General features: G+C 41.8%; 2 protein-coding genes across 2 annotated transcripts in view; one reads left to right on the top strand and one right to left on the bottom strand.

The window, feature by feature from the left end:
* Positions 1 to 27256, bottom strand: part of CENPP (centromere protein P) — a 218123-nt gene that overhangs the window by 105927 nt on the left and 84940 nt on the right. The window lies entirely within an intron of this gene.
* On the top strand, positions 1270 to 27256 carry ASPN (asporin). The gene is made up of 8 exons (XM_056127788.1): positions 1270 to 1483; positions 10101 to 10377; positions 14609 to 14721; positions 17664 to 17877; positions 19520 to 19630; positions 21673 to 21766; positions 22181 to 22319; positions 26098 to 27256. Exons 2-8 carry the CDS (start codon positions 10134 to 10136, stop codon positions 26293 to 26295), a joined length of 1113 nt encoding a protein of 370 aa, XP_055983763.1. The 5' UTR covers positions 1270 to 1483; positions 10101 to 10133; the 3' UTR covers positions 26296 to 27256.

Below are 27256 nucleotides of genomic sequence, written 5' to 3'. Positions count from 1 at the left end.
TGTTGTCAAGTCATGATCGGTACTCTGACAGAACTCAGGGCAATGAAGTTTAGGTCAACTTCTAAGATGTCTCAGTTCAGCACTGGAAGAGATGCACAGTTTGAGCTAAAGTTAACTGAGTTCTCAAGAACACTAGCTTTCTGACCATGCAGGAGAGCAGCCCTCTATGGGGTTGAAGCTTCCATCCTTTGGGGGTCGATATATGGGGTCTTGATGTAAAGCTGGCAACTTTTCACAAGAGGCAGTTTTCTTTGTTTCTGTTTTTGGGCCACAGCACGCAGTGCTCAGGGGTTACTCCTGGCTCAGTACTCAGGAATCACTCTTGGTGGGCTTAGGGAACCATGTGGGATGCTGAGGTTGGTCATGTGCAAGGCAAATACCCTACCGGCTGTACTATCGCTCTAGCCCCAAGAGGTAGGTTTTTCTTTCTCAAGCTTTATCTGCCTGACTTTGACAGGCTGTATCACTCTTAAGGAAAACAGAAACAAAGGACAATAAGGTTATTTACAGCAGGAGAAAATAGCTCCGCCAAGCAATGAAAACGACGGTCTTAGAGGGTGGTCCTCAACTCTACACATTGGGAAGGATCAGCTGCACTAGTGAGCCAGCACTAGTGTGTCTCCCTGGTATTAGAAAAATGTCCTCTCAGAGAAGAACTTGTCAGCTGATGGGGGAAGGAGAGATGAGTGGGGAAGGGTGTGCTAACAGTGGTTTTCTCCTCCAAGAATAGTGTGTGCTTGACCCCAAGACCTTCCTAAACGCTGTGTGGTCCCAGTGAACACACTCCTGAAATGAGAGTCTGAGCAGAGTTACCTAGCTGGAGCCCTGTGTCTGTCTGCGTCCCAGCATGGGTGATGGGTCCGTGGACAGGGCTAGTGCAGCTGAGGACAATGCTCAATGTCATAGTCAGTGGGAAAGAAAAAAAAAAAAGCACAAGACTGGTTTCACAGGTGCAGGTAGCTTTACACCACAGCAATGCCAGGATGCTTTAGTAAGGGTGACAAATATGAATCTATATAAGTTGAGAGATTTTTTAAAATTTTAATTTATAAAATACAAGTATTCATTCATTTAAGAATTTCATGAAGTATTTTTTAAAAACTAGGTATTTCTTGAATGGCTTTGGCTGTGCTTTCAGTGGCTACTTGCCATGCATTATTAAACTCGTTCTTCAGAATCCTCCAGTAGACGTCTAGGGTTTAGCTAGAAGTCTTGGCTTGGATACAAACAGTGATGGAAAACACATGAGCAGTAACAAGTTTTAATCTCGCTCCTCAGTACTAACATGGACTAATCTGGAAGCAGCTTCTCCAGTGTCACCAAGGGTGCAGCCACGCCAGGCTCTGCTGAAGTGCCTTTCCTCCAAATGTACCTTCTCAACTCTTCTTAAATACTACAGTGCCTGAGAACACTGACACTATAGATTTAGTAAGTACAAGGTGGGATATTCTACGTTTCAGAGGATCTACTCTTTTCTAACAAGGTATGTGGTTCTTATCTTTGTTTTCCATGTACAATTATTTTTATAGTTAAAACAAAGGAACATTCATTGATTAATAGAAATGCTTCTAAAAATATACAAAGCTTAAAGTTTATCTGCAGAATTTCATAAAAATCAGCACGTAAGTGTTAACCAACCTAAAAGTTATTTTTTAAATTTTCAATGTCATTTTACTGCTAATGGAAAACTGTAAGCTTTACTATGAATTTTAATTGTTTTAACTCTAAAAATAATCTGAATATCTTGTGATAAGATTCTTTTAGGAAAATGATTACCACTTTAGCATTAGTGATAATAAAGTCTGGGGATATCATAAATGCATGAAAGGAAATTAGTAAATATTTCTCTCAAAAGGTAAAAAATGTTCTATTTCCTAATGCATTAAAAAACATGTAGGCTATTCAAATACTATTTTTGATACCTTTAGATATTTTTATTTTTCCTTGATAAAAGTCTTTCTCACTCTTAAGGCATGGAATGACACTGGGCAAATAAAATGAAAAGTCCTAACAGGCTTGATGTAGCTCAGTGAGAAAGCACACCCCTTACATGCTGAGACCTGATTTGATCCCTTGCACTGCAAAGAAAGGAAAAAGGGAAAGAACACAAGAAAACAAAAAGGAACTTGCAAAGTTGCAAGGAGATATCTGTCAACCATAATATATTGAGATTTATTACCAATAGGATGATTCAGACACTTTCACAAAGTCCAGTCAGAATTTAACACAGAGATTTCCTTGGAATTCTTCCAACAGTCATTGTGTTATTAAATTTGTAGATGAAACGAGTGAATAATGTGTTAAAGAATGTACTTACACATTCCATTCCCTTGTAATTTCAGTAGAACACAACGTTATTTGTTGTAAGTCAATTCAGGGGTGTGGCAATCAAAACAGTGGCCACATGGCATAGGATTAGGTCACAAAGAGATCTAAGGGGGTCCCCATCTCTGAGAAAATAGTGTGTATGCCTCTTCGTGTGTGTGTGTGTGTGTGTGTGTGTGGTTAAAGAGGGGAAAAGAAACCACAATTCCACACATATGTAAGCAGACATGCTTCTAGTTTGTCAAAGACGCTCAGCACCAGAAATGGGCAGCAGGGAGGCAGGCAATGTCACCACCACCTCAGAGTTGCAAGGCAGGATCTGAGATGGGACAGAAAGGCAGCAACGTTACAAGCACAAGCTTAAAGCACAGTAGAACAACGAAGAAAGATTTTGTTTGGTTGTTTCATTTTGAAGAGAGCAGCAAGGTTGCTAGGCTAAGTGAAAACTGACCAATGACAAAGCTGTGACCAGGGAAAGTAGTCACCAATTTCTTTAATTGGAGACTACTTAGAAGTCTAAGGTAAATTATTTAAGGAGCGTGTCCTCTTTCATACTATCAGTTTCCATGATCAGCTGTACCCTGCATAAGTTTTCAAAGGCATCCTTGGACTTTCAAGTTTGATGTTTGCTTACAAGGCTGTGCCTTTTACACCTGAAATGTATCAATTTCTTCTGCAAGATACATACTGTTATCACATTTAGAGAAACTGAACACATCTATGGGGACTTGTGAAGGAACGGGATTATTTCAGACATGGGGAAAGGTTGCCAAGTGAACCTTTAAACATGGGATTTAAAAGCACACTGATTTATTTTTTTAACAGTGTTCTAGAGGAAATACCATTTCACTGACACACTTTTTCCATTCTAAATCTGTGAAACATTTAAGTGGATAGAGTCTTCTGTAAATCCAGGAAGACCCTTCTCAGCTACACTGCCAGCCCTGGAACCTGGTTAAACCTCAGAGAAGGACCTGGAAGTCCCTGGGAGATGAAAGTCATCTGGAACAGGTTCTGCAGAGGGTGGGTCCTGCAGGAGCGGGGAAGAGGTCAGCCTTGTGGTCACTGCTGCGAAAAAAAAATATTGTGAGCAAAGCTCAAAGGCATGCATCTCTCTCCTGGCTCTAAAGTACCATGATTTATTGGTATCAGCAGTAGCACTGAAATGATATTCCAAATATTATTCTTATTAAGAGAAACTTGAAACCAAAAGCCAAAGCTTTCCATGAGTAACAAACTGGCAAAACTGGGCCGAGAACAAGACAAATATTTTTTTCTTGCTCCTGAGAACAAGACAAGTATTTGTCACGGTTTTCCAGTAACACAATCTAAATACAGACCTAAATAATCACACAGAGCTTGAACCATATTAGTAAACTCCACATTTTAAAATAGGACAACTTAAAGGCACCTCAATGTCTAGGAGATAAAATTTCCTCTCTATATATTCTTCCTAGTTTTTGTTTGGTTGTTTGTTGTTTGAATATTTGGGGTCACAGCTTACTCCTGGCTCTGTGCTCAGGGATCAAGCCTGGTGGTGCTTGGGGGACCATATGGGATGCCAGGGGTCAGACGCTTGCAAGGCAAGACCATAAATCCTGAACCATCTCTCGTGTCCCTGTATTCTCTCTGCGACAGGGTGATCCATCGTGAACATTCCCATCTTTTTCTCCAGGTGAAAAAAGGGTGAGGTTTGGAGCTAACACTCACAAATACCTTTTTTAAAGATTTCATTATCTCAGCTGAAGGGCGTAAGTGGTGAACTCCATGTGGGATCAAGGTTCTTATAGCCTCTCTTTTCAAGTACTCATTATAAGAAAATGCAAAGGAGAACACTGACTTTATCTGATTAACAGCACATGGGCAGCCAGGAGGCACCTCTGGGGTCAGTGTCGAGCCTTTCAGGTCACTGTAGTTAAGGTCTGCAGCAGAGCTGGCTGCCCTTGAGGAGGGATTGCTCACAGAGACCTTACCCTAGAGTCTTCACATGCTGGCCCAGAATGTTCTAGTGACCTTCAGTCCCAGGAAGGAGTTTCAATTAGCTAACTTTTGCTTCCAAGGTGTCTATACTCTTTCACAAGGAAAAGGCCAGTGCTGCTGGGCCTACCAGCCAGCAACCGGAAGCCGCACAGACCTTGTAAACACAAGAGAAACACACTGTCTAACCTCAGAGGCCACCTCCCCTCACCAAGGGCAGTGAGGGTCTCAAATAACTCCTAAGCATCAGAGAGAAGAGGGAACGAGGGGCAGGGCAGAGGAGCTTCCTCTCTTGGTAGGCAAGTCAGTAGTGCTATGGGAGGGGAAAGGCCCTGAGCCTTCTTTCTCCCTGTGGCTGCCCTTCTGGCCGTCCCCGGGAGCCTTCCCCCCACATCCTGCCCCTCTACCACTGTCACCCACTCATGCCTCACCCTGGCCTCTCCAGGGTCATGAAGAGACACGCAGGAGTCTGATGTTTACAAAAGAAGCAGAAGTGCTCGCCAGGCCCAGGAAAGCTGAGATGAGCCTTGGCTTCCTGCTTGGAATCTCTAACAAATTACTCTTGTTGAACTTTTTTGGTTTTGGGCCACACCCAGCTGTGCTCAGAGCTTACTCCTGGTTCTATACTCAGGGAGCACTCCTGGCAGGACTCTGGAGCCCATATGGGGTGCTGGAGATAGAACCCAGATCAACCATGTATAAAGCAAGTGCTCTGCCCTCTGTACTAGCTCCTCAGACCCCCCGATATTATAAATATATATATATATTCTGTGGTTTTCTAGGTTGATATTTCAGGTATATTAAGTGCTAAAATTAATATACCTAAAAGTATTTTCAGAGAGCCTATGCTTTACATAAAACTTTCAAAGTCACATTATATAAAAACTTCAAGTTTTCACATGAAAATAGAGAAACTCAACAACCAGCCAATTCAAAATCTGCATTCATTAAAACATTCATCTCTCATGCAGTGAAGTACACACAGTAGGGTTCGAGAATCGTTGAGTCCTAACAATTTCTCAGGTTAAGCATTGTTGTTTGAGTTTGGGGAGCGGAGAAGGGGAGTCAATGGGAAACTCACTGTACACAAGCCATCTAATGCTACCAAAGTGGTAAAAAAAGCCAAAAGCATTTGGAGAACCAAAGCAAATATTTTGCTGGCAGCCTGATATTTAAAATATTTAAAACACAACAGTTATTAAAAATATGTTCCAGAGAAAGAGAAAAATATCCTCCGCCCATCACTGAATTATGCTACTTAATAAGTTTGGATATTCTACTTCAGTTTTATTTTCACATGTCTTTAGTCTTCTATAAATGTATTTATTTCTTCTGGTCTCAGACAGTAAATTGAAGGTTACAAAAAAGAGTCATTACTTATGCTGAAGAGTCTCACAGTGTTCTAGGGACCACACATCTGGAGATTTCTTTCTTTCTTTCTTTCTTTCTTTCTTTCTTTCTTTCTTTCTTTCATTCTTTCATTGAATTAACATGAGATAGTTACAAAGCTTTAGTTTAGTTTCAGTCATACAATGATCGAACACCCAACCCTCCACAGTGCACATTTCCCACCACCAATGTCTCCAGTATCCCCCCATCCCACCCCTCCCCTTGCCTCTATGGGGCAATACTTCCCCAATACTCTCTACTTTGGGGCATTATGGTTTGCAATATAGATACCTAGAGGCTATCATGTTTGGTCCTTTATCTACTTTCAGCTGGAATGGAGATTTCTTTGAGCTGTCAAGGCCACAGTATAAACAATTAGCTGTCTGCTTGCACTTCAGTTCTAATTGCAAACTTAGGCATATGTTTTTAGTTCTTTTATTGTTTTGTTTTCTAATTTTGGACTAGCCCCAGTGATCCTCAGGGGTTACTCTGGCTCAGAGCTCAGGAAATACTCCTGGCAATGCACAGGGGCCCATATGGGATGCTGGGGATTGAACCTGGGTCAGCTGTGCTATGTGTAAGACAAACGCCCTACCCACTGTACTATTTCTCTGGCCCTTGTGTTTTAGTTCTTACATTACTGCACCTAACATATTAGTTTTGAAAACAATCCCCTCCCCTTACCTGAGTGTGAATTGGGAGTGATGGTTCTGATTTTTGAGCTGCAAAGTATGAAAGAAGAGGGCAGGGAGAAAATTGTTCTGGAGAGGGCTGAGATTTGCTTCACTACAGCAGATTCAGCATTCTAACACTCTCAAGCAGGCCCAGTAACATCTCCATTGTGAGACTTCTTGTTACTGTGTTTGGCATATTGACTACTCTCTATTTGTTGTTTTTGTTTGTTTGTAGTGCTGGGGATTGAATCCAGGGTCTCATGCATGCAAGACAAGCACAGTGTCAGTGAGCCACATCTGGCCCTCAGCATTTAACACTTTGCAAGGGACAACGTGCACACTTGTTGCAAAGCCCACTGAAAAACTCCTATCACCTTGAACAAAGCCAAATGGTACAGGATTGAAGTTTTCCTGTCAAGGTCAGATAAGCTTACGGAGGAGTAGTTTTCGACAGGAGACAGAGTTGCAATGGAAGGTGATATAAAAAATAAGCTGGTATCAGGGGCAAGCTTTGATTTAGCTAAAGACTGAGAGTTGAGTTAGCTTGGAATGGGAATTTTGGTGGTCAAGACAAAGCTGAGCACAAAGATTTTAAGAAGCCAGGAACCAAACAGATGCCTAAGGTCAAGAGATATAATGGAAAAAAGTTAGGCAGGACGTCAAGAAGCAGAAATAACAAGTTCGAGATGAAATGATCTTGAAAACAAAGCCCAATTTTCCATAACCAGATACTCATGACAGGGGTCCAGGATAACTGGAATAGAGAATCCTAACCTGCCTGTCTCCCCGGCCATCCTGGAGAAGCCACTGGGTCTTGAGTACCCAGCACAATCTCTGCTATACAGATTTAACCGTACAATTGCTACCAATCCCACCCTTCAGATGGACAATGCCCTTTTGCACAATTGTATCCTGACAACAACACGTAAAATAGATGAAGAGGAATGGTGACCGGGGATGCCAGCTAGGCCAGTGAATTCTGGACACAAAGCAGTGACTCCTAGGGATGAGGGAGTGGAAAGGACTGGTGCTCAGACACATGAGTTCCTGTGACCTTGATGAAGTCACTTAAACTCTGCACCTCAAATTTCCCCTAGTTATGAGAGAGATACGCTGCAGACTCCCCAGGGCAGTGTGGATATGGGAGGCGGGGCTGGTTCTGATGTGGGATTCAGAAAAGGGCAACTGCAATGCAACAGGTCTTTGCTATTCTGACATGTATCTCTCTTCATCCGTTCTTTGCTAGCATGTGGCTTATCACCTTCTACAGAGAGACACAGTCATTCAGTTACCCAGTAGGCAAAAGTTCATATTGCCACTGAAATTTCAAAATTTAAGGAATGCTAATTACAACATTAATTGCTAATAGTCAGGTTAATAACTGATGAGAATAGGAATGTTTAGCGTATTCGATATGCCAAACACAGTAACAATTGTCACAATGGAGAGTTACTGGGCCGGCTCGAGCACATCAATGAACAATGGGAGGATAGTGACAGTGACAGCTTTCCTCTGGTGATTGAAAGACATGTATAATTCCTATGTCCAAAGAAAAGCACCTGCACAGATGCCATAAATGGGCATTGAAACAGGAATATAAGTCAAGTTTGTGACAAGTGGATTGAAGGCACTGAGGTGGGCCCAGTTTTTTTTTTTTTCTTTTTGGGTCATACCCAATGATGCTCAGGGGTTACTCCTGGCTCATCTGGCTCATGCACTCAGGAACCACTTCTGCCGGTGCTCAGGGGACCATATGGGACACTGGGAATTGAACCTGTGTTGGCCATGTTGGCTGCATGCAAGGCAAATGCCCTACCCGCTGTGATATTGCTCCAGCCCCAAGGTGGACCCAGTTTTAAATGCATCTGAAGTTCTTCTCATCACAGGTGCTGGAGGGTACTCGAGCATGGCAGGTTCGCTGCACGGTGGGGTTACTAGGGCTAAGGGACATCTGGACAGCCTGTCACAAACAAAACGGTCCCACCAAGGGACAACAGTACAAAGCTAACTGCTTGCCCCAAACAGAAGACTGGAAAAAGTCTCTTTTAAATGACCCAATGCCTTAAATTTTTCAAAATTTCAAAGAAAATATGTTTCATAGGTGACGGTGAAGTAATAGTAATATGCAAAGAAACTTATGTGAGTCCCAGAGGGGTATATCTTGCTCAGAAAGATCTAATGTGAACATTTGATTTTGAGTGGACTTTTAAAGAATGCAATTTAAAATAAATCCCCCCAAAAGAATTCAAGGGAAAGATGAATAACAAAGAATAGTCTGGACATCAGATGCTTTGGATCAGGTATTAGACAATGGAACAAATTAGGAAGAAAAATCCAAATGACACCGTGGAAAAAGTGACCATTCCTGAGAGTGAGGGTTAGGGAGGGTGGTGGGTGAAAAAAAAAAAACCCAAACAGCTAAAGAAAGCTTCCAGATGTGCTATGGGAACACTGTTTTACTATGAAAATGACAAATGGGCTCAGGTCTAACACTCTGATTTTGGGCTTCTTTTTTTGGTTTTGGGCCACACCTGGTGGAATTCAGAGGACTATATGGGGTTCTGAGAATCGAACCCAGGTCTGCTGCATGCAAGGCAAGCACCTGCTGTACAATCAATCCAATTCCTCTGTTTTTGTTATTAAAATACTTACAAATTTTCTAATTATAACAGTACCTATTACTCAAAATAAAACTGGCAGAAAAGACATGGGATTTATCAGTTCCCTCTACTATACAAAGCAGAATGCATTTGGTAGGTTATTGGAGGAAGGAAGGTTTGGGAAAGCTTAATTTTCTGTATAAATTAATGGCGAAATTTCCAGACCAAAAAACCAAAAACTACCCAATATTACCAAAAATAGAAACTTGTACTTAGGGATAGCAGTGAAACCAAAACAATTTGTGCCAATTTTTTGTTTGCAGTTTGGGTGTTAGGTATATTATGGGGTTTTATGAGGTGTTTTGTTTCGTTTTGCTTTTTGGATCATACCCAACAATGCTCAGGGGTTACTCCTAGCTCTGCACTCAGGAATTACTCCTGGCAGTGCTCGGGGGACCATATGGGATGATGGGGATCAAACCAGGTGGGCTCTGTGCGAGGCAAACGCCCTATCCACTGTACTATTGCTCCAGACCCTGTTGTTTTTTTTAATATTTACTTTTTATTTCAAAAAATTATTTCATATCTTTGGGCTGGAGCAATAGTCCAGAGCGTAAGGCATTTGTCTTTCATACAGTCAAGCCAGGTTCAATCCGCAGCATCCCATATGGACCCCTGAAGATCAAATTGGAGATGGCAGAGTGCAAGAAAAGTGCCGAAACCGCTGTACTATCTCTCTGGCCACACTGAAAAGGATAGGGGTTTATTTGGTGGGGGTGTGGGACATAGATGTCTGGGCTCAGGGCTTGCTTCTGGTTCTAGGCTCAGAGATCATTCCTGGTATGGTTGGGAGACCAGATGGGATGCCAAAAATAAAACTCTGGTCAGATGCTAGGCAAGGCAAGTGTCTTACCTGCTGTACTATCTCTTCAGCTCCTGAAAAAAAAATTTTTTAAGACTTCTGATGCATTGACACATACTTCAGTATCCAAACTCTTTTAATAAATTTACTCTTACCATAATAATGGTCAAGGCAGCCCCTTTTTGGTACTCTTGGCAGCTCTAAGAAACTATAGATGGAGAAACTGAGAAATTATCTGCTCAGATATGAACTTAATCCTTAGTATCCCTTTAGTTCTAGACTGGAGTCCTGGATACACGAGACGCCATGAAGGGATGTGTGCTGCTAGCGTTTTTGGCTTTGTGTTCTGCCAAACCCTTCTCTCGCCCTTCTTACAAGACTCTGAAGGACATGATGTTGAAGGATATGGAAGACACAGATGACAGCGACACTGACAACTCTCTCTTTCCGACAAAAGAGCCAATCAACCCTTTCTTCCCATTTGATCTGTTTCCAATGTGTCCATTTGGATGCCAGTGCTACTCGAGAGTCGTGCACTGCTCTGATCTAGGTAAGAACAGAAATCACCTTGCTCTCACTGTCATTAGGACGGATGAAAACAACAGGCAAAAGTGAGTACTCACTAAAGTTTCAAAAGTTTCACTAATGTTAAAGGAGTTCTCTGTTTAATTTTGGAAATTTTAATAAAATCTCCAATACTTTCAAACTTTTTAAATCCAGAACATTCAGCAAAAAATCATAGAAATTTTATCTGTTGAAAATTTGAATCAAAGTGTTTTCATTTTAAGTTCCTTCAGAGAGAATGAATATTACTATGGTTTTCTCTTAGTGAACCAGCAAGTCTACCTACCTTCCTTCCTTAGCAAAATTTGAACTGAGGTCAATCTCCAGTGCATGTACTTCCTTAAAAAACGTTTTTTAAAGACCACCTATTGCCATCCTTTATTTTTAGCTTTCATTTAATTTTTCTAGTTCAGGGGTCACACCCAGCTGTGTTCAGGGCTTTCTCCTAGCACTTTGCTCAGAGATCACACTAGACAATGACCAAGGGACCAGAGTAATCATATGATCATATGTGGTCCCAGGGACTGAACCCAGGTAGGCTGCATGCAAGGCAAATACTTTATCCACTATACCTGCTCATCAGCCCCTAATTTTTAAGTTGGTAATAACACACTTACAGCACTGTTAATAGTTTTGACATACAAAACTACTGCTCACCACTACCAAGCCCAAGACCATGATCACAATCCATGTCACTTCTATTCCAATCCTCCTGCCAACCCCATCCCAATGCTCTTCCTTCAGTGTTAGGTAATTTCAGTTTTTGTAATCCAAGGCTAAGGGTTTTTCTGTTCCTTGTTTTGTTTTTTCTGTAACAAAAACATGAGTGAGACCAGAAGAATTTGTCCTTCTCCCTTTGATTATTACACTCTACATGATCCTTCTCAGTTCCATCCAAGTTACATCAAACTGCAAAATTCTATCTCTTCTGACAGCTACACAGTTTTCCACCGCATATAGGTACAGCTTCTTGTTCTTTACTTTTTTGCTGTTGTTGTTGTTAGGGGGCCACACCTGGCTGTGCTCAGGACTTACTTCCTGGCTTTGCACTCAACGATCATTCCTGACAGGCTCAGGGGGCCATACGGGATGCTGGGAATCGATCCTGGGTTGGCTGTGTACAAGCCAAGGGCCCTACCCACTATGCTATCTCTTAAGGCCCCATATCACAAATTCTTCATTCAGTCATTTGTCCTTGGATATTTGGAATGTTACCATATCCTGGCTATTGTACTTGGCTCTGCAATGGAGATCTGTGCACACAAATCTTCTTAAATTATTGTTTTGTATTTGGGGATCAGAGGTCAAGCAGTGGAATTCTGGGTCAGAGGAAGCTTCTATTCCTACTTTTGGGGCAATATCTCTACACTTTTCCTCAGAGGTTGAACCAGACAAAATTCCCACTGCAGTGAACAAGGGTTCCTTTCACTTTGCATCTCTACGAACACTGACTGCTTCCTGTCCTTTTCATATTTGCCATTCTCACTGCCTTTGTTAAATTTGTTTGTAGGTACTTCGTCCTTTCTTTTCCTTTCTCCCCACTTTGTGTTTCTGTTAAGTCCAAAGGCTATCCAGTCAGTCGTGGTGCTTGTAGGGTCTGGACACTCTTTTATTGTTTTTTTGTTTTTCCTTTTTTTTAAATTGAATCACCATGAGATATAGTTACAAAACTTTCATGATTGAGTTTCAGTCATACAATGGTTGAACACCCATCCCTCCACTAGTGTTCATTTTCTACCACCGATGTCCCCAGTATTCCTCCCGCCACCCCCTTCTTAACTGTGGCGTGCTTGAGAAGGGACGCTGTGGTGCTGCGAGTTGCAATGGCAGTGCTACCCCCAGTGAGCAACAGTAATGCGGCCAGCGGCAAGGGCCCAGCTAGATAGCACATCTGCGGGGCAAGTGCTCTTTCACAGACCCACATCCCCAGGGCACCGAGTACTTCATGTTTTAGGATAAGGCTGTAAATGGCATTGTTAATTTATTTAATTTCTTTTTCTTTTTTGTTTATACGAAATAATGCTGGGTGGAGTGATAGCACAACTGGTAGGGCGTTTGCTTTGCACACGGCTGACCTGGGTTCGAGTCCTCCACCCCTCTCAGAGAGCCCGGCAAGCTACCGAGAGTATCCCGCCCACACGGCAGAGCCTGGCAAGCTCCCTGTGATGTATTCGATATGCCAAACACAAGCAAGTCTCACAATGGAGACGTTACTGGTGCTCGAGCAAATGGATGAACAATGGGAGGACTGTGCTACAGTGCTATGAAATAATGCTATCTAGTAAAAATTCTACAAAAATAAGGTGTGTGGCTCAGAATGATAAATATTTAAGTTATATAGTTTATGACATACTCAATCTGGTACTTTGAAAACAATATTTCTTTTTTTTTTGAATGGTTGGGGCTTAGAATGGTGTAGATAAAAACAGACTAAATCATTTTCTAAAGTCTCTCAAGTATGTAGATTTCTTGGAGTATCTTTTCAAAAAATACTTCAAATGCCAGCATTTTCAAATAGAGAAGGCATACTCAAACACCCTACTCAGAGGTATAAAACATATAAGGGAATAAAAAATGACCAAAAGCAACAGAATCTTAATAACTGCTCTACAGAATGGAGCTTCCTATAGAATGAGGCCTGGGTGAGGAAGGAGGTTGAGGGCAGAGGGCCTTAAAGGGGTCACAGAGCCAGGAGTATACTCCCCCCAAAAGAGGGAAAACGAGCATTCAGAAACCAAATGATTCAAACCTAGAGGAGCTAATAAAGGAAACAGGTGTTAACATTTTTGATAATGTACACAAAAAACAATCTTTCATTTATTTGGTCTTTGGGTCATACCAGGGAGTACCCAGGGCTCACAGAGTGATCCTCTGTGTGGGGATCGCTCCTGGCGGGGCTTAGGGGACATACAGGGTGCCAGGGGCTGGTGCCGGCCCCTAACCTTACTTTTAAATGCATGCATGCTTGTTTGTTTGAGGTTTAACGTGTGGGTCTCCCTCGGGAACCCAGTGGTGTAGTATTCCAACCTGCATGTGTCCCAGCCCTCTCAGCTGTCTCTCCAGGCCCTGATTACAAAACACAACTCTTACATATTGAATTTTCATAAACATGATCAAAACCCAGGGCTCCAATAACACAAGAGCCTGAAACTTCACAAGAATAGTTATTTCTCAGCCCAAAGTGCACGGCAGAAGTGGAGACATGATGCCAGTGTCTCTTCACAAAGGCACACATGAAGTCACCTCCAGGGAAGTCTCCTGCAGAGGCTGCCCCTAGCCAGACAACTTATACAGCAGGTAGGGTACCTGCCTCACACACGGTCAACCTGGCACCCCACATCATCCCCTGAGACCCACTAGGAGTGATTCCTGAGTAGAGCCAGGAGTCAGCCTGGAGCTCAGTTGGGTGTGGCCCTAAAACCAATAATAATAATAATAATAATAATAATAGTAGTAGTAGTAGTAGTAGCAGTAATAATAATGATGAAAATATGGGCTGAAAAGATAGGACAGTGGGCAGGGTACTTGCCTTGTACACAGCTGAAGTACCTCGTATTAGTTTCCTGAGTCCCTCCAGAAGTGATTCTGAAGCACAGAGCAACATTAGGTGTGGTCCCCAAAATGAATTTTTTTTTTAAAAAGAAGAAATTACAGGGGCCAGAGTGATAGTAAGGTAAGGTAAGGTAAGGTGAGGTAAGGCCCTCCCGTTGATCATCGATTTGCTCGAGCGGGCCCAGTAACGTCTCCATTGGAAACTTTGTTGTTACTGTGTTCGGCATATCGAATACTCTCGGTAGCTTGCCAGGCTCTCCGAGAGGGGCGGAGGAATCGAACTAGGGTCGGCCATGTTGGCTGCGTGCAAGGCAGACGCCCTACCCGCTGTGCTATCGCTCATCCTAGGCTGCATGTAGCCAACCTAGGATCAGTCTCTGGCATCACATATGGTCCACTGAGGACTGCCAGGAGAATAATTAGGAGTTATCCTAAGTGAAGAGCCAGAAGTAACCCCTGAACATCATCAGGTGTGGCCCCAAAACAAAAACAAAGAAAAAAATGAATTTTTTGATAAGGTCTTTGGGCCTTTCCACAGAACAGTTTGTTATCCCTTACATATTACATCATGTTACTTATTTGATAACCATGGATTTTAACAAATGTATATCTCTTTTAACAATATAATTTCCAGCATTTAAATGTATATAATCTGTCTATTTCAGGCTTGCCCTCCATTCCAAACAATATTCCATTGGACACTCGAATGATTGACCTTCAAAACAACAAAATTAAGGAAATCAAAGAAAATGATTTTAAAGGACTTACTTCACTTTATGTAAGCATACAGGCTCATATTTTTAAATATTTAAGTGAAACTATTACTGCTAAAACAATGTGTGTGTAAATGTTTTCCATTTTCTGTGTGAAGAATGACAAAATTTGTTATTTGTCAGTGTTCTACTTAATGGAAAATTATAGATTTAATTGGTCATTGGTCTATTGGATTAAGAGCCAGGTGAAAGTAAATTTTAAAAATTGAAGTAGGGGACCAGAGAGCTGAAAGGGTGAGTTCAGCTGTGCTCACAGGGAGCATGGACATGACCCTGGTACTGCTATAGAGTGACCTCCAGCATAGAGCCAGGAGTAACCCCCTACCACCATCAGGTGGGGGAGGTGCGGTACGAGTCACACACTTCAGCTGTGATGTTCCCACATACTTGGTTTGGAGTGGACCGGGTTGCTTCTGGGGTTGCACTTAGCATATGGGGTGCTGCTAGTGATCAAACACTCAGCTCTGCATCTCTGGGGCAGGTGGTATGCTCCTGAGTTATCCCCAGGCCTGCTAAGCATTTTTCTTCTTCTCTGGGAGGTTTCCTGAGCAGTGCTCAAAGAGCCTATGGGGCATACTGGTGCTACTCAACCCTGCTATGTGAGCCGGATGGTGTGATGGTCGGACCCAAAATGCTGGGGATCACCAGCAGCACAGCTGGTGGTAATCATGGTAATGGAAAACACCAGGCCACACAGCTTACATCAAGCAGGACCTGGGCGACTGTGCAGTCTGGGAAACTGAACTCAGGCCCTCTGTGGGCCAGGAATGTGCTCTCAGGCCCAGCTCCCTGAAAAGAACTTTTAATAATGTGCCTTAGTTGTGTACATGATGTATATTTCCAAGCATCAGTTTAATTATGCCATCCTTTATGAATCTACCTTGAAAGAGAAGCAGGTCTTATTTGCATGCTCTATGAATTCTCTATATATCATGTTTTGGCTCTTTTTTGGCATGGTCATTTCCACAAAGGACAGCACAGCATTAGAGAATGGAACATCACCACACACATGCATTCCCAGAGCACTCAGCCCATGATTACAGCCACATTCATCATGAAGAATTACTAACCTCGTTCAAGGAAGACTATGTTTTTCTCATTTTCTGTCCTCACATATAACTACATTGTTTGCTAATGTTGAATTTGGGACTCTGACAGCCACTTTTGGAAATTTCATGGGAAAGCCAACACTGAAAGTACAGTTTAACTCAGACCCCGCTAACCCAAGAGCTGTAGGAGCATCTGAGAACACCATGAAACTCTGACCCCATTCTGTATTCCTTTTCCTTCCTTTGTACATCTCTAACAATTGTATGTCTTAACCAGGGGAAATAAACCTCTGCACGCACTTACTAGACCTGGCCTCAGCTCACATTCATTCTGGGCCCCCTCCCTCTTGGGAAGTGCACAGGCAGGGCAGTGGAAGGAGGGCAGAGGGCACCAGGCTAAACTGACCTGAACTGCGGGGTTACAGTAAGCAAGTCACTTTCTTCACCATCCCCATTTCCTCAAGGAAAATTAAGAGAATGAATCTAGATCTCCTCCTTGAAGAAAAAGATCATCTCATAGAGAGGGACAAAAAATCCTATGGAAGACTGAGACTTCTGCCCTCATTCTTGATAAACAAAAAATTCTTTCTGCAAAATTTAACAGAGAGAGAGAGAGAGAGAGAGAGAGAGAGAGAGAGAGAGAGAGTCAGTGAAGTTGTATTAGTTACAATTTTTTTTTCTCCTTGCACTGAAAAGGCTGCAGATTTTTCTCAGTGTGGGATCTGAAACATCCACATACCTGTAATCAAAGGTCATTGGTCTCCCTAGTAGTCAAGTACCCTAACTGGAGGTATAGAGGGTTTGGAGAACGCAGAGTTGGGCTGCTCTGAGCCTCTCCCTAGCTAGGTTGTATTTCCTCCATATCCACACCTATCTCCCTGATGTACAAAATGCATCAGAAGGCTGAGACCATTTTGGAGGAATTTATTCCTACAGGCCTTTATTCTGGGGACAATGACAAATCTGAGCAAACACGAGGGAAGGGAGGTTTTAAAAGCAGATCAAGTCAGGCATGGGAGGAATAGTGTGGGGCGCTGTGCACCGACCTTGCAGGCAGGTGGTCCTGAGTTACCCTGGTGTCCCACATGCATTAGCACAATCCTGGCTGCTCTGCTGCTTGAGCGCAATAGCTTTGCTCTTTGTGATCCGTGTTTCCCAGGCTATTTCAGGCTACACAACAGCGAGGTGTGTGAGCACCACAGAAAAGGGGTCCCCCCGTAGGCACCACAACTAAAACCAGACATGTGATCTGCATGGCCAGTAGAGGTGACCTATGTGTGAATACCAAAACAAAACTTGTGTGTTTCAACTAAGAATGCCTGTCCCATTGCGCACAGGTGCAAGCACTGCATCTCAATGGCCGAACCCCCTGGTGAGCACAGCCAGTGGAGTCTGCAGGCACCACCGCCGCACCTACACACAACCATGCGTCAGCGCAACAAAAAAAGATCTCATCAACAACCAGGGAAAGGAGAAAGGGAGGGGGTATTTCGGGGAAAATAGGTAAAGTCGGGTAAAAATCAAGTTACTCTGTACTAAACTTCATTGAACAGAAGGTAGAGAATTCAAAAAAAGAGATACCATCAGTTGTTACCATGCTGGGAAACAGGAGGGAGAGTCTTAACCACTTGAACAATTGCCCATTTTCTTGAACACATGTGCCTACATCACCAAAAGCACAAAATAAATCATTAAAGTTTCACACTGTTCCAATTCAGTAGCAAAAAAAAAAAAGTCTTAAGCTTAGCCTGAGTAGAGGAAAATTCTTTGAGTGGTTAATCAAGTACATGATGACATAATTTACATGGACTCTATGGGTGACTAAGCATTGCGGATGTCAATAAATCAAACCCACTTAGTTATGTGTGTGTGTGATTTTTTTTTTATGTTTTATCCAGGCTGTGATTCTGAACAACAACAAGTTAACAAAGATTCACCCAAAGGCCTTTCTAACGACAAAGAAGCTTCGAAGGCTATATTTATCCCACAATCAACTAAGTGAAATACCACTTAATCTTCCCAAATCCTTAGCTGAACTCAGAATTCATGATAATAAAGTTAAGAAAATACACAAAGAGACATTTAAGGGAATGAATGCTTTACACGTTTTAGGTAAGTCTTCACAAATAAGTGAGACACCTAGAAGTTATAAGCAGCACGTGCATAAAGAGTGCTTATTCTTTTTTTCTCATTTATAATTAAGCTTTAATTATAAATCTTAGCATCTTAAATCTTAGACCATGCACTACCTAAAGAAAAAAATACTATTTAAGGAAAGGTTGAATAATATTACAGACAGTCACGGTGGCCCATGCAGTTTTACCTGTTATTAACCCCCTTATATTTGGATGTTATTTTGCTGCCCTTTGAAAGCCAAATCAGTGTGGTTAATTAGCTAAAGCCTATCTAGCATTCAGATTTTCCTTGTTTGATGGAGTCTTCCTTTTACATTCCACCCAGGAAATGTCATATTGAGTTGTCACCTCTCCCCCAGTGTCCTCTATGAGTCTGGCATTTGCCAGACTTGTCATGCTTCTGGTGACCTTGACAGTTTTGGGAGGGTCGGGGAGAACTGGTCAGGTCCTATCCCTAGCTTGAGCATATCTGGTGTATTTCTCGGAACTATGTTGGGTTCTGAGTTATGGGAGGAAGACCGAGAAGGATAAAATGACTTTTTCTATCACTTTCTATCATAGGCAAGTGTAGTCAACCTGACATCACAGCCATGTTAACACCATGTCAACCTCCCCTCATCCAGTTGAGGTTGCTCTGTCAGGTTCCCTCAAGATAGAAGTATGGCCTCACCAGCTTTCTGGCTAAAACTTTTAAGCTGAGCCTGGGAGATAACTCAAAGGGGAGAGCGCACACTCATGGGAGAGGTTTGGGTTTGATCCCTCGAGCTTCAGGGATCAATTTCCTCTACCCTTCCTCCCCCATCCGCTCCCCCCCCCCCGCCCCCGACACACACACACACACACACTTCACTCTGAAACACTTAGCAGGGTTTCTGTTTTCTGAATGGACCCTAATTGGTATAATCTCTAATTCTTATTAAAATGAAAAGTAGAACTTTATATATTAAACTACTCATATTCTGATATTCTTTGAAATTACACCTACTTTTCATTCTGTTTCAAAATTATTGAGGCAACAAATTTTTTGTTGCATACTTTGTTCTTCCTCATGTTTCTTATACCAATCATAGCAGATCAAGCTGTGTCCTATAGTATCTTTCCAAAGTTCCCAGCCAAAATGCTCATTCACTTGATTCATATAAGGGCCTGGAACTTAGTTAATAACTTTAGCCAATTATCTGAAAGCTCTGTTTCTATAATCAAATAATTTCTAACTGATTTATATCATTTTTAAAGTTCAGGTAACAAATATGTACTGGAAATCATGAAGGGTTTTTTGTTTTTTAGTTAATAGAAAGATGTCCTTAGTTCCTTGTGTAATATGCTTATAATGAAATCGTTATCAGACTCAACTTTGGAAAGTGACAGAAAATGATAGATAGTCACTGGCACAAAGCAAAATAACGACCCTGTTCAATATTCCAGCTTACAAAGTACAAAGCTGTCTTTTCTTCCCTACAAAAAAGGGAAGAGGCAGACAAGACAGATAATGCAGGAAAGAGTTTAAGTCACGAGGCTTGCACCCACCAGAATTTTCTTGGAATGTTTGGCTCTGCATAAAAAATTTCCTTCATATTTGACATAGGTATACTAATTTATTCTATTTTCCCCTCCCACAGAAATGAGTGCAAATCCTCTTGATAATAATGGGATCGAACCAGGGGCATTTGAAGGCTTGACAGTGTTCCATATCAGAATAGCAGAAGCAAAACTGACTACAGTTCCTAAAGGTATTTAAGATAAAAAAAAAAAAGGCTTGTTTTAAAAATGTCCTCTTTCAATGGCCATTACTGTGTTTTTGTAAGCTGCATACAAAAGGATTTGTTTTACCAATATACCTGGTCAGTATGGGGTGAGATTCAGTTATTCCCAAAGTGTTTAGTGCTTTCTCTTGTCAGTCTGAAAACGAATCTCACCATCCCTCAGTGAAAACAAACATGAAAAAGTAGTGAAGCTTCTCTTTCCTTCTTTCCATACGTTTTACTCACCTCCACTTGCCATCCTAGGAAATGTCTACTAAAGGTGAAACTTCAACAGGAAAGAAAGCAGAGTAGATGTGCACAGTCCTTCAGAGATCCTTCTGGAGCTGTGCTTTGTCGCGGAGATGCTAAAGCCCCAGCTCTGCAGCGAGGGCTCTATTGCAGCTGCTTGCAGAGGCCTGGGTGGTCATCTGGGCAGACCCTCACTCTGGCAGCTCTGGGCAAGGCACCCTGCGCCCGTCTCTACAGAGGGCTGTTATGAAGATTAATAAGCCTATGCACAGACCAGCTGGAGAACAGCGTGCGACACAGATTAAATGCCCTCTTGAGACATAACCATAACCAAAAAGAGTGCCATGGTATAGCAGGTGACGTGTAGTTGGATTCTCCTAGCAAAAAGCTTCTTAACTGTGCTACTTATGAGCCTCCTGATGCCTTAAATCCCTGGCCCTGATCTGGAGATCAGAAAGACAAATGAGACAGTAGGGCCTCCCTTGGAGCCTTTGCTCAGTCTTTCCTCTTCCTGAAAAAAGAGGTGTCTCTTTGCACTGGTGACTACCTGGGTTAGAAGTAATCCCTGTGGTCAATAACACACTTTACTTCCAACCAGCTCTATCTTTAGGAATCTACCAGTAGAAGCTGGGAACTGAACCATAATCCCCTTTCTCCTGATCATCTGATTCACAAGATGAACAAAACAAGAAAACAACTGATCATTTAAAAGAAGACACAGCAAAGCTGCAATTATCAACCAAGTGGCAATCTTTCACTTCCAAGTGGCAATCTTTCACTTACACGATTTAAAAACCATCTTATTTTGGCTTTCCTGGAGACAGAACCAAAATAGAACTGAAAATATTTTATTTGCTTTCTCATTTTTAGAATAGCAACAATGCAAACTCTGTCTATTAAGTATGTAAAATTCTCTTCCTCCTGGAATCAGTACTCCAAAACAACGAACTGGTAAATGAACATTATTCAGAAAAGAATTCTACTTAATGTAAAAAATAAAAAGAAAATATCACAATATCCTATTCATATAGAATAAGGGATTTGGGCAGTAGTCCCTGACCTCATGCTGGTCTCTGGCTCTGACTACCAGCCCACAAAGATGGGGCAAGACATTACAGCAACACTGTAAGAAAATCATCAGACGTCTCCACCGAGGGGGCTTCTCAAACAGATCCTGAAGCAAATCAACAGAAAGGGAGAGAAAGGATGGAACACATCAAAGAAGAAAGAACCACACAATCCAGTTTTTGGGAAAGAGTTAGATGACCCAGCACTTGGGAAACTTTATTTGAATCCTGACTTGAGCAAATCTATTGTAAAGCAATGTAATTAGGGAAATAAACAGATGACAAAAAATCGTTATTAATATTTTTAGATGTGACACTGAGATGGTAATTATTTTGGAAAAAAGTTATTACAGGCATCCAGTGAAGTCTTTACAATGAAATGGCAATATGCATGAAATGTGACTGTAAATACTCCAGTAAAAAAAAAAACGAATAAAAACAAACCAATAGATATAACAGTAATTTCTAATCAATAAGGTGATGGAAAAAGATAGACAAAAATAAAGCAAATGTTGAAGCTGGGCAAGAGCCTAGTAGCCTCTCACATTTCTTTTAATTTTTGAAATTTTCCATAAGGTGAAACTGCTTTTTTTTCCTTCAAAGCACAAATACCTAAAAAATTCCCAAGTCCATAAGGTCAAAGTTAAGCAATAAATAAGTAATCAGTGGGGTTCAGTCTGACTTACCCTAATATATATTTCTTCTTAACATTAGACCTACCATCGACTTTACTGGAACTTCATTTAGATTATAATAAAATATCAACTGTGGAACTTGAGGATTTTAAACGATACAAAGATCTGCAAAGGTAAATGGCTCCAAATCTTAAGTACTCCACATAACTTAGATACTAACCTGAATTATCTTCTGAGAAACTTCTGGGAGAGTGAAATGCCATGTCACTACTGGCAAGTGTGACTGTAAACCTAGAATGAAATCCCATTCTCTCTCTCGAGGAGATGGGCCAATGGCCCTGAGTGAAATAAGGAAAATATATACTTTAAAATGTTCATTTTGCGGAACACAGGTTCATGAATTTTCTGACAGTGAAAACAAGGCTACATACTGAAACTGGTTAGCAAATGAAACAATAAAGTATGTCCTTTTGGACATACATACTAATAAATATAAATTTCCATATTTAACTAGAGTGTGGTGTTTTCAGCTCACTGAACCACATCATCTGCTTGAGAGGGTACACTTTCTATCATTTTTTTTTTAGACTGGGCCTAGGAAACAACAGAATCACAGAAATTGAAAATGGAAGCTTTGCCAATATACCCCGTGTGAGAGAAATACATCTGGAAAACAATAAGCTGAAAAAAGTCCCTTCGGGTTTACAGGAGTTGAAATACCTCCAGGTAAAACATTCTCCGTGAGTTTTGTAGGTATTAGGACTTTAGTTTTCATTGCTTTTCATAGCGGCCACTGCAGCAGTGCTGTCGAAGGGGTGGACTCTGGGTTTGGAAGGAGGGAAGGGGGGGCGGGGTGACAATTCAATGCTTGTGCTTGTGGTGCTCAGGTCTGATGCTAGCATGTGCTCTACCCCATGAGTCTCCCTGACCCTTTCATGTGTCTTTATAAAACCTTTAGTATCTGAAGCAAAGACCAAGCAAGCAGCAAGGGTCATTCACACATAGCAGACTTTCTAGGACACCAAGATGTGCTGTGCCAGTCTGGGGGAGGGGCCAGAATGGTCTCTACACTGGTGATAGCTGCACAGCTTAAGTCCCCACATCTTCTAGTTCTGCCAATTGTTAAGGCCACTCTGGTATTTTTCACAATTGATGTGGTGCTAATGTATGTTTTTATTAAAATTCAGGCCAGAATATCAATCTAAGGCAAAGAATCAGTATTCAGAGCAAGGATCATGGGCTCACACTGCTTCTTGATCACTGGAAATCGTTTCTTTCTAAAATATACAAGCCACATATACCTTGGACAATCTGAAAATTCAATAGATTCTTGGAAAAACAAATGAAGGCAGTGTTTTATGTCTAATTTCTGGAGAATCACAGATCGGATTCTCACTTTGGGAGCTCAAACTTACTCCCTACTTTAGGGACCAGGGTCCTTAAAGTGGATAAGGCGCTTGCCTTGCATGCAGTGGACCAGGTTTGATCTCTGACACTGCATATGGTGCCCCAAATCCTGCGAGCAATGATCCCTAAAGGCAGAGCCAGGAATAAAGCTCTGAGCATAAATGGGTGGGCCCAAAACCAAACAGAATGCTAAATTACCTATGGGCTTGATGGTACAGTGGGTAGGGCATTTGCCTAGTACATGGCTGACCTGGGTTCAATTTCCAGAACCATATATGGTCCTCTAGAGTCCCTCTAAGAGTGATCCCTGAACACTGAGTCAGGAGTAAGCCCTGAAGCACTGCTGAGTATGCTCCTCTCTCACGCCTCCCCCTCCCTCCCCCCCCCCCCCCCCCGGAAAAAAAAGAGAGGCCTTACTTTGCTGGGTGTGTAGCTAACATGTGTGAGGCTCTGGGATTGGGGGAGGTGGAGGGAGAGGAAGGAAGGAAGGAAGGAAGGAAGGAAGGAAGGAAGGAAGGAAGGAAGGAAGGAAGGAAGGAAGGAAGGAAGGAAGGGAGGGAGGGAGGGGAGTAGGGAGGGAGGAAGGGGAAAAGAGAGAGAAAAGAAAAAAAAAGCTCCAACTTTATTCCATTTCACTTGAATCATTCCCCCACCCCCTTCCGTATTTCTCTGATGTACAACATCTTCAGAAGTAAAAATACACTGAGAACAAAACTGGGCCTTACAAAGCAAAATAATATACATGCACCCCCACCCCTACCCCCACCCAACACACAAAGCAAAAAGCAATCAAAATTAAAACTTGACCTTAAGTCACTTGCTGCTTTCCAAGGTTTTGTTTTAAAAAATAATTGTGTATATGTGGGGCGCGGTTGTGGGGGGGGGGGGGAAGAGTTGGGCCACACCTGGTAGTGTCAGAGTCGGCTGCTCTCAGCAGTGCTCAGGGCTTACTCTGGGCTCTACGTTCAGGGACCCCTCGTGGGGGATCATATGGGATGCAGGGGATCGAACATGGTCGCGCTGCATAGAAGGCCAGAATCTTAATTCCTAGTACAATGTCTACGGCCCTCCAAGTTTGTGTGTGATCGGTTTTCAATTAAAAAAAAAATAAGTTTGGGAGCTGGAGAGATAGCACTGTGGCTAGGGCATTTGCCTTGCACACGGCCGACCTGAGTTCGATTCCCAGCATCCTATATCGTCCCCTGAGCACCGCCAGGAGTAACTCCTGAGTGCAGAGCCAGGAGTAACCCCTGTGCATTGCCAGGTGTGACCCAAAAAGCAAAAAAAGAAAAAAAGTTTTAAAAATTAGGCATTTTGATTTACAAATGTGTCTATAATAGAGTTTTCAGCACAGAATGTTCTAGATCCCATCACCAGTGTCAACTTTCCTTCATCATTGTTCCCACGTTTCCTCCCACCTGAGCCTTAACGAGCATCTTTAAGTTTAATTATTGTAGTCTGGGCCCCATGCTTATAGCCCGATGGCTCTATGGTTTATTTATTGAACTTGCTTTTGTTTTTGGGCTACACCTGCACCATTCAGGGGTTATTCCTGGCTCTGCACTCAGGAACCACTCCTGGTGGTGCTCAGGGGGCCATGTGAGATGCTGGGAATTGAACCCTCTCGGCCACATGCAAGGCAAGCACCCTCCCCGCTGTACTATTGCCCTGGCCCCAATGGCTCTGTGATTTAGATATATGTTGCCCTTCACCCATCCAATATAGAGACCCTTAGGCCCCTGACCTCTGCCCTCATCCCTTCCCATCCACCTCTTTATAGAAAGGAAATGGCCAAGGTCCAAGAGAAACAGGAGATGGTGTGTGTGTGTGTGGGGGGGGGGGGGGTAGTTATTTTTAAACTAGGCCTGTTTACTTCACTTCTCTGAGACAGAAACCATAAAAACAAATGTATCCCAGGCAGGTATTCATTCTCAAGGGAGTAGTGTTTGCTCTGACTTTTTTCATGAGCTGCATGTGCTCTAGCCAGCAAACATTTCTCTTGCCAACAAACACAACCAGAGCCTGCACTTGAGCTGTCATTCATCTTCGCTCACATTACTCCAGAGCCCTGATCCAGACTCCTGGGTGCCCTTACAGCTCCTCAGAGAGTTTGCTAGACTTTAAAACCATAGTGGAATTATAACATAATAGAGATGAAGACAAGTCAAAATTCAGTAGATGCCACAAGGTGAAGACACCATCCATGCAGCCCTGTTTCCTGCTCACCTGAAGTCAGTGCTGGGCAGATTAGCTCAGGCTGATCCTCAGCTGTGGAAAACACAGGGACCACATAAGGCACTGGTCACACAATCACCAAGATTTATAGCGACAGAGGTAGTTCCACATCAAAATGGAATATTTTAGCAATGCCTAGGGTTCTTATGACCAACTGATCAATCAGACTGAGATTGTGGCAACCTCTGAAGGTAAGAGCCAGAACCTGTACCTTGTTGCCAACAAAAACTAGTTTTCTCCAAGAGCTACCAGTTAAATTGCTTTTACTTCCCAGAAATTTCTGCCCCCACACCCCCAAAAAAGGGGGGGGGGACAAAGAAGGAATTTAAAGGGCTTTTAAAATGAACGAGGGTATGTCCAGGTACTGCTCTTAGTAGAAATTTTTTTTTAAAACCTACAGTCTATTAAGCTGTATTTTTCCATTGCTGCAAATAAAGACTCGACTATTGATGCTAAATTACAGATGTATATGTAAGATGTGTGGGATCAGATAAACAGGCGTTGGCATGAGGTCTAGGCCATTCTTCACACACAGGAGAGGCAGTCTGTGACAGGGAAGCCTGATCATTAAATAAGAAGTATATAACATACACCAGTAAGTCCAGATGTTACAAATGAAATCATTTCAAACCAGCATAAAACTAGGACAAGAGAGATAGTATAGCAGATAGGGTGTTTGCCTGGAATGAGGCTGACCCAGGATCGATCCTTGGCACCAGATATAGTGCCCAGAGTAAGCACTGTGTAATACCAGGTGTGGCTCCAAATAAAATAAAACAGGGTAAAACAGGTAAACCATCAACAGGACTTTTCTTTACACTTCCTGTATGCTTTTAACTTATCTTTTTTCCTTTTACAACAGATAATTTTCCTCCATTCTAATTCGATTTCTAAAGTGGGAGTGAACGACTTCTGCCCAACAGCGCCAAAGCTGAAGAAATCTTTATACAGTGCCATAAGTTTATCCAACAACCCAATTAAGTACTGGGAAGTACAACCTGCAACATTCCGTTGTGTTTTGAGCAGAATGAGTGTTCAACTCGGGAACTTCAGAAAGTAATAAGTAGTAATAACCACTTAATATAAAAGTTAAAAATTATTACATTTGACATACTTGAATTATATTAATAATGGTGGTATTATATACTTAAGCAAAAAACTATTCCCACATGATTAAGCCCGCTGACTTACTCTATGACAAAAAAATTCAACAGAATTTTGCAAACATCTCAGTATTTGGGATTAAGAGAAACAAGCATTTATTGCAGTTTTCTTTTACAAACAAATGATTTTGCATAAACCTCATGCTTGAGCATTCTTTCTCAGTAACCAAAAACGAAGACATTCAGCATTTAACTTGATAACTGTTATCAAGTTCTTTTTAAAAAGAGCTGTACTGTAAATGGAATGCCACACATAATAAAATTTTTGTTCTTCCATTTGCTGTTAGAAACCCAAAATTGACGATTACAAGAAGAGAACATTAAACTATTTCTATGCTTTAAATTGTAGCTCATATGGTACTGTAATATTTCTCATAATGATGAAGTATGGTTGGTATCTTATTTACATCTTCATGTCCTTGAGTCTTACTGGCTTTATGTTTGAAACTTCTTATAATAGAGTTAGTCTTCGGTAAATGCTCATTGCCAACTAAGAAAAATATTCAGACAGATGATTTTTTTGCTATATACAGCACATGTTGTTTTTTATGATGATAAAACCCTGTAAGGTATATGGTGTTTATATAAAATTTGTAACTCAGTGTTTCATTATTATTATAAGCTCTTAACAGACTTATCAAATCTACATAAAGTTGTCTCCTCAAATATGCACAGAATGTAAGACCCTGAAAAGCACACCTGATCTAACTGAATAGACAGAGCTTAAAAAAGAAAATCCCACAGAAACTAGAAACTATACATATATAACAGCTAATTACATTTTCTGTACTTTCTATTGGCATCCAACATATGTAAAACTAAAATATGAGGACTATTAAAATACTGGTTTGAAATAAA

This window comes from Sorex fumeus, unplaced genomic scaffold (genome assembly GCF_029834395.1).
Source record: "Sorex fumeus unplaced genomic scaffold, SorFum_2.1 ptg000063l, whole genome shotgun sequence".
NCBI classification, from domain to species: Eukaryota; Metazoa; Chordata; class Mammalia; order Eulipotyphla; family Soricidae; genus Sorex; species Sorex fumeus.
The sequence above is the reverse complement of the archived record's forward strand: the minus strand, read 5'-3'. Positions and strand labels throughout refer to the sequence as shown.

Excerpts from the sequence above, each read along its gene's own strand:
- ASPN (XM_056127788.1), top strand. The coding sequence starts at position 10,134 with ATGAAGGGATGTGTGCTGCTAGCGTTTTTGGCTTTGTGTTCTGCCAAA. Across the intron at positions 10,378-14,608 it reads CGTGCACTGCTCTGATCTAG|GCTTGCCCTCCATTCCAAAC; the intron begins GTAAGAACAGAA and ends TGTCTATTTCAG. Across the intron at positions 21,767-22,180 it reads CGATACAAAGATCTGCAAAG|ACTGGGCCTAGGAAACAACA; the intron begins GTAAATGGCTCC and ends TTTTTTTTTTAG.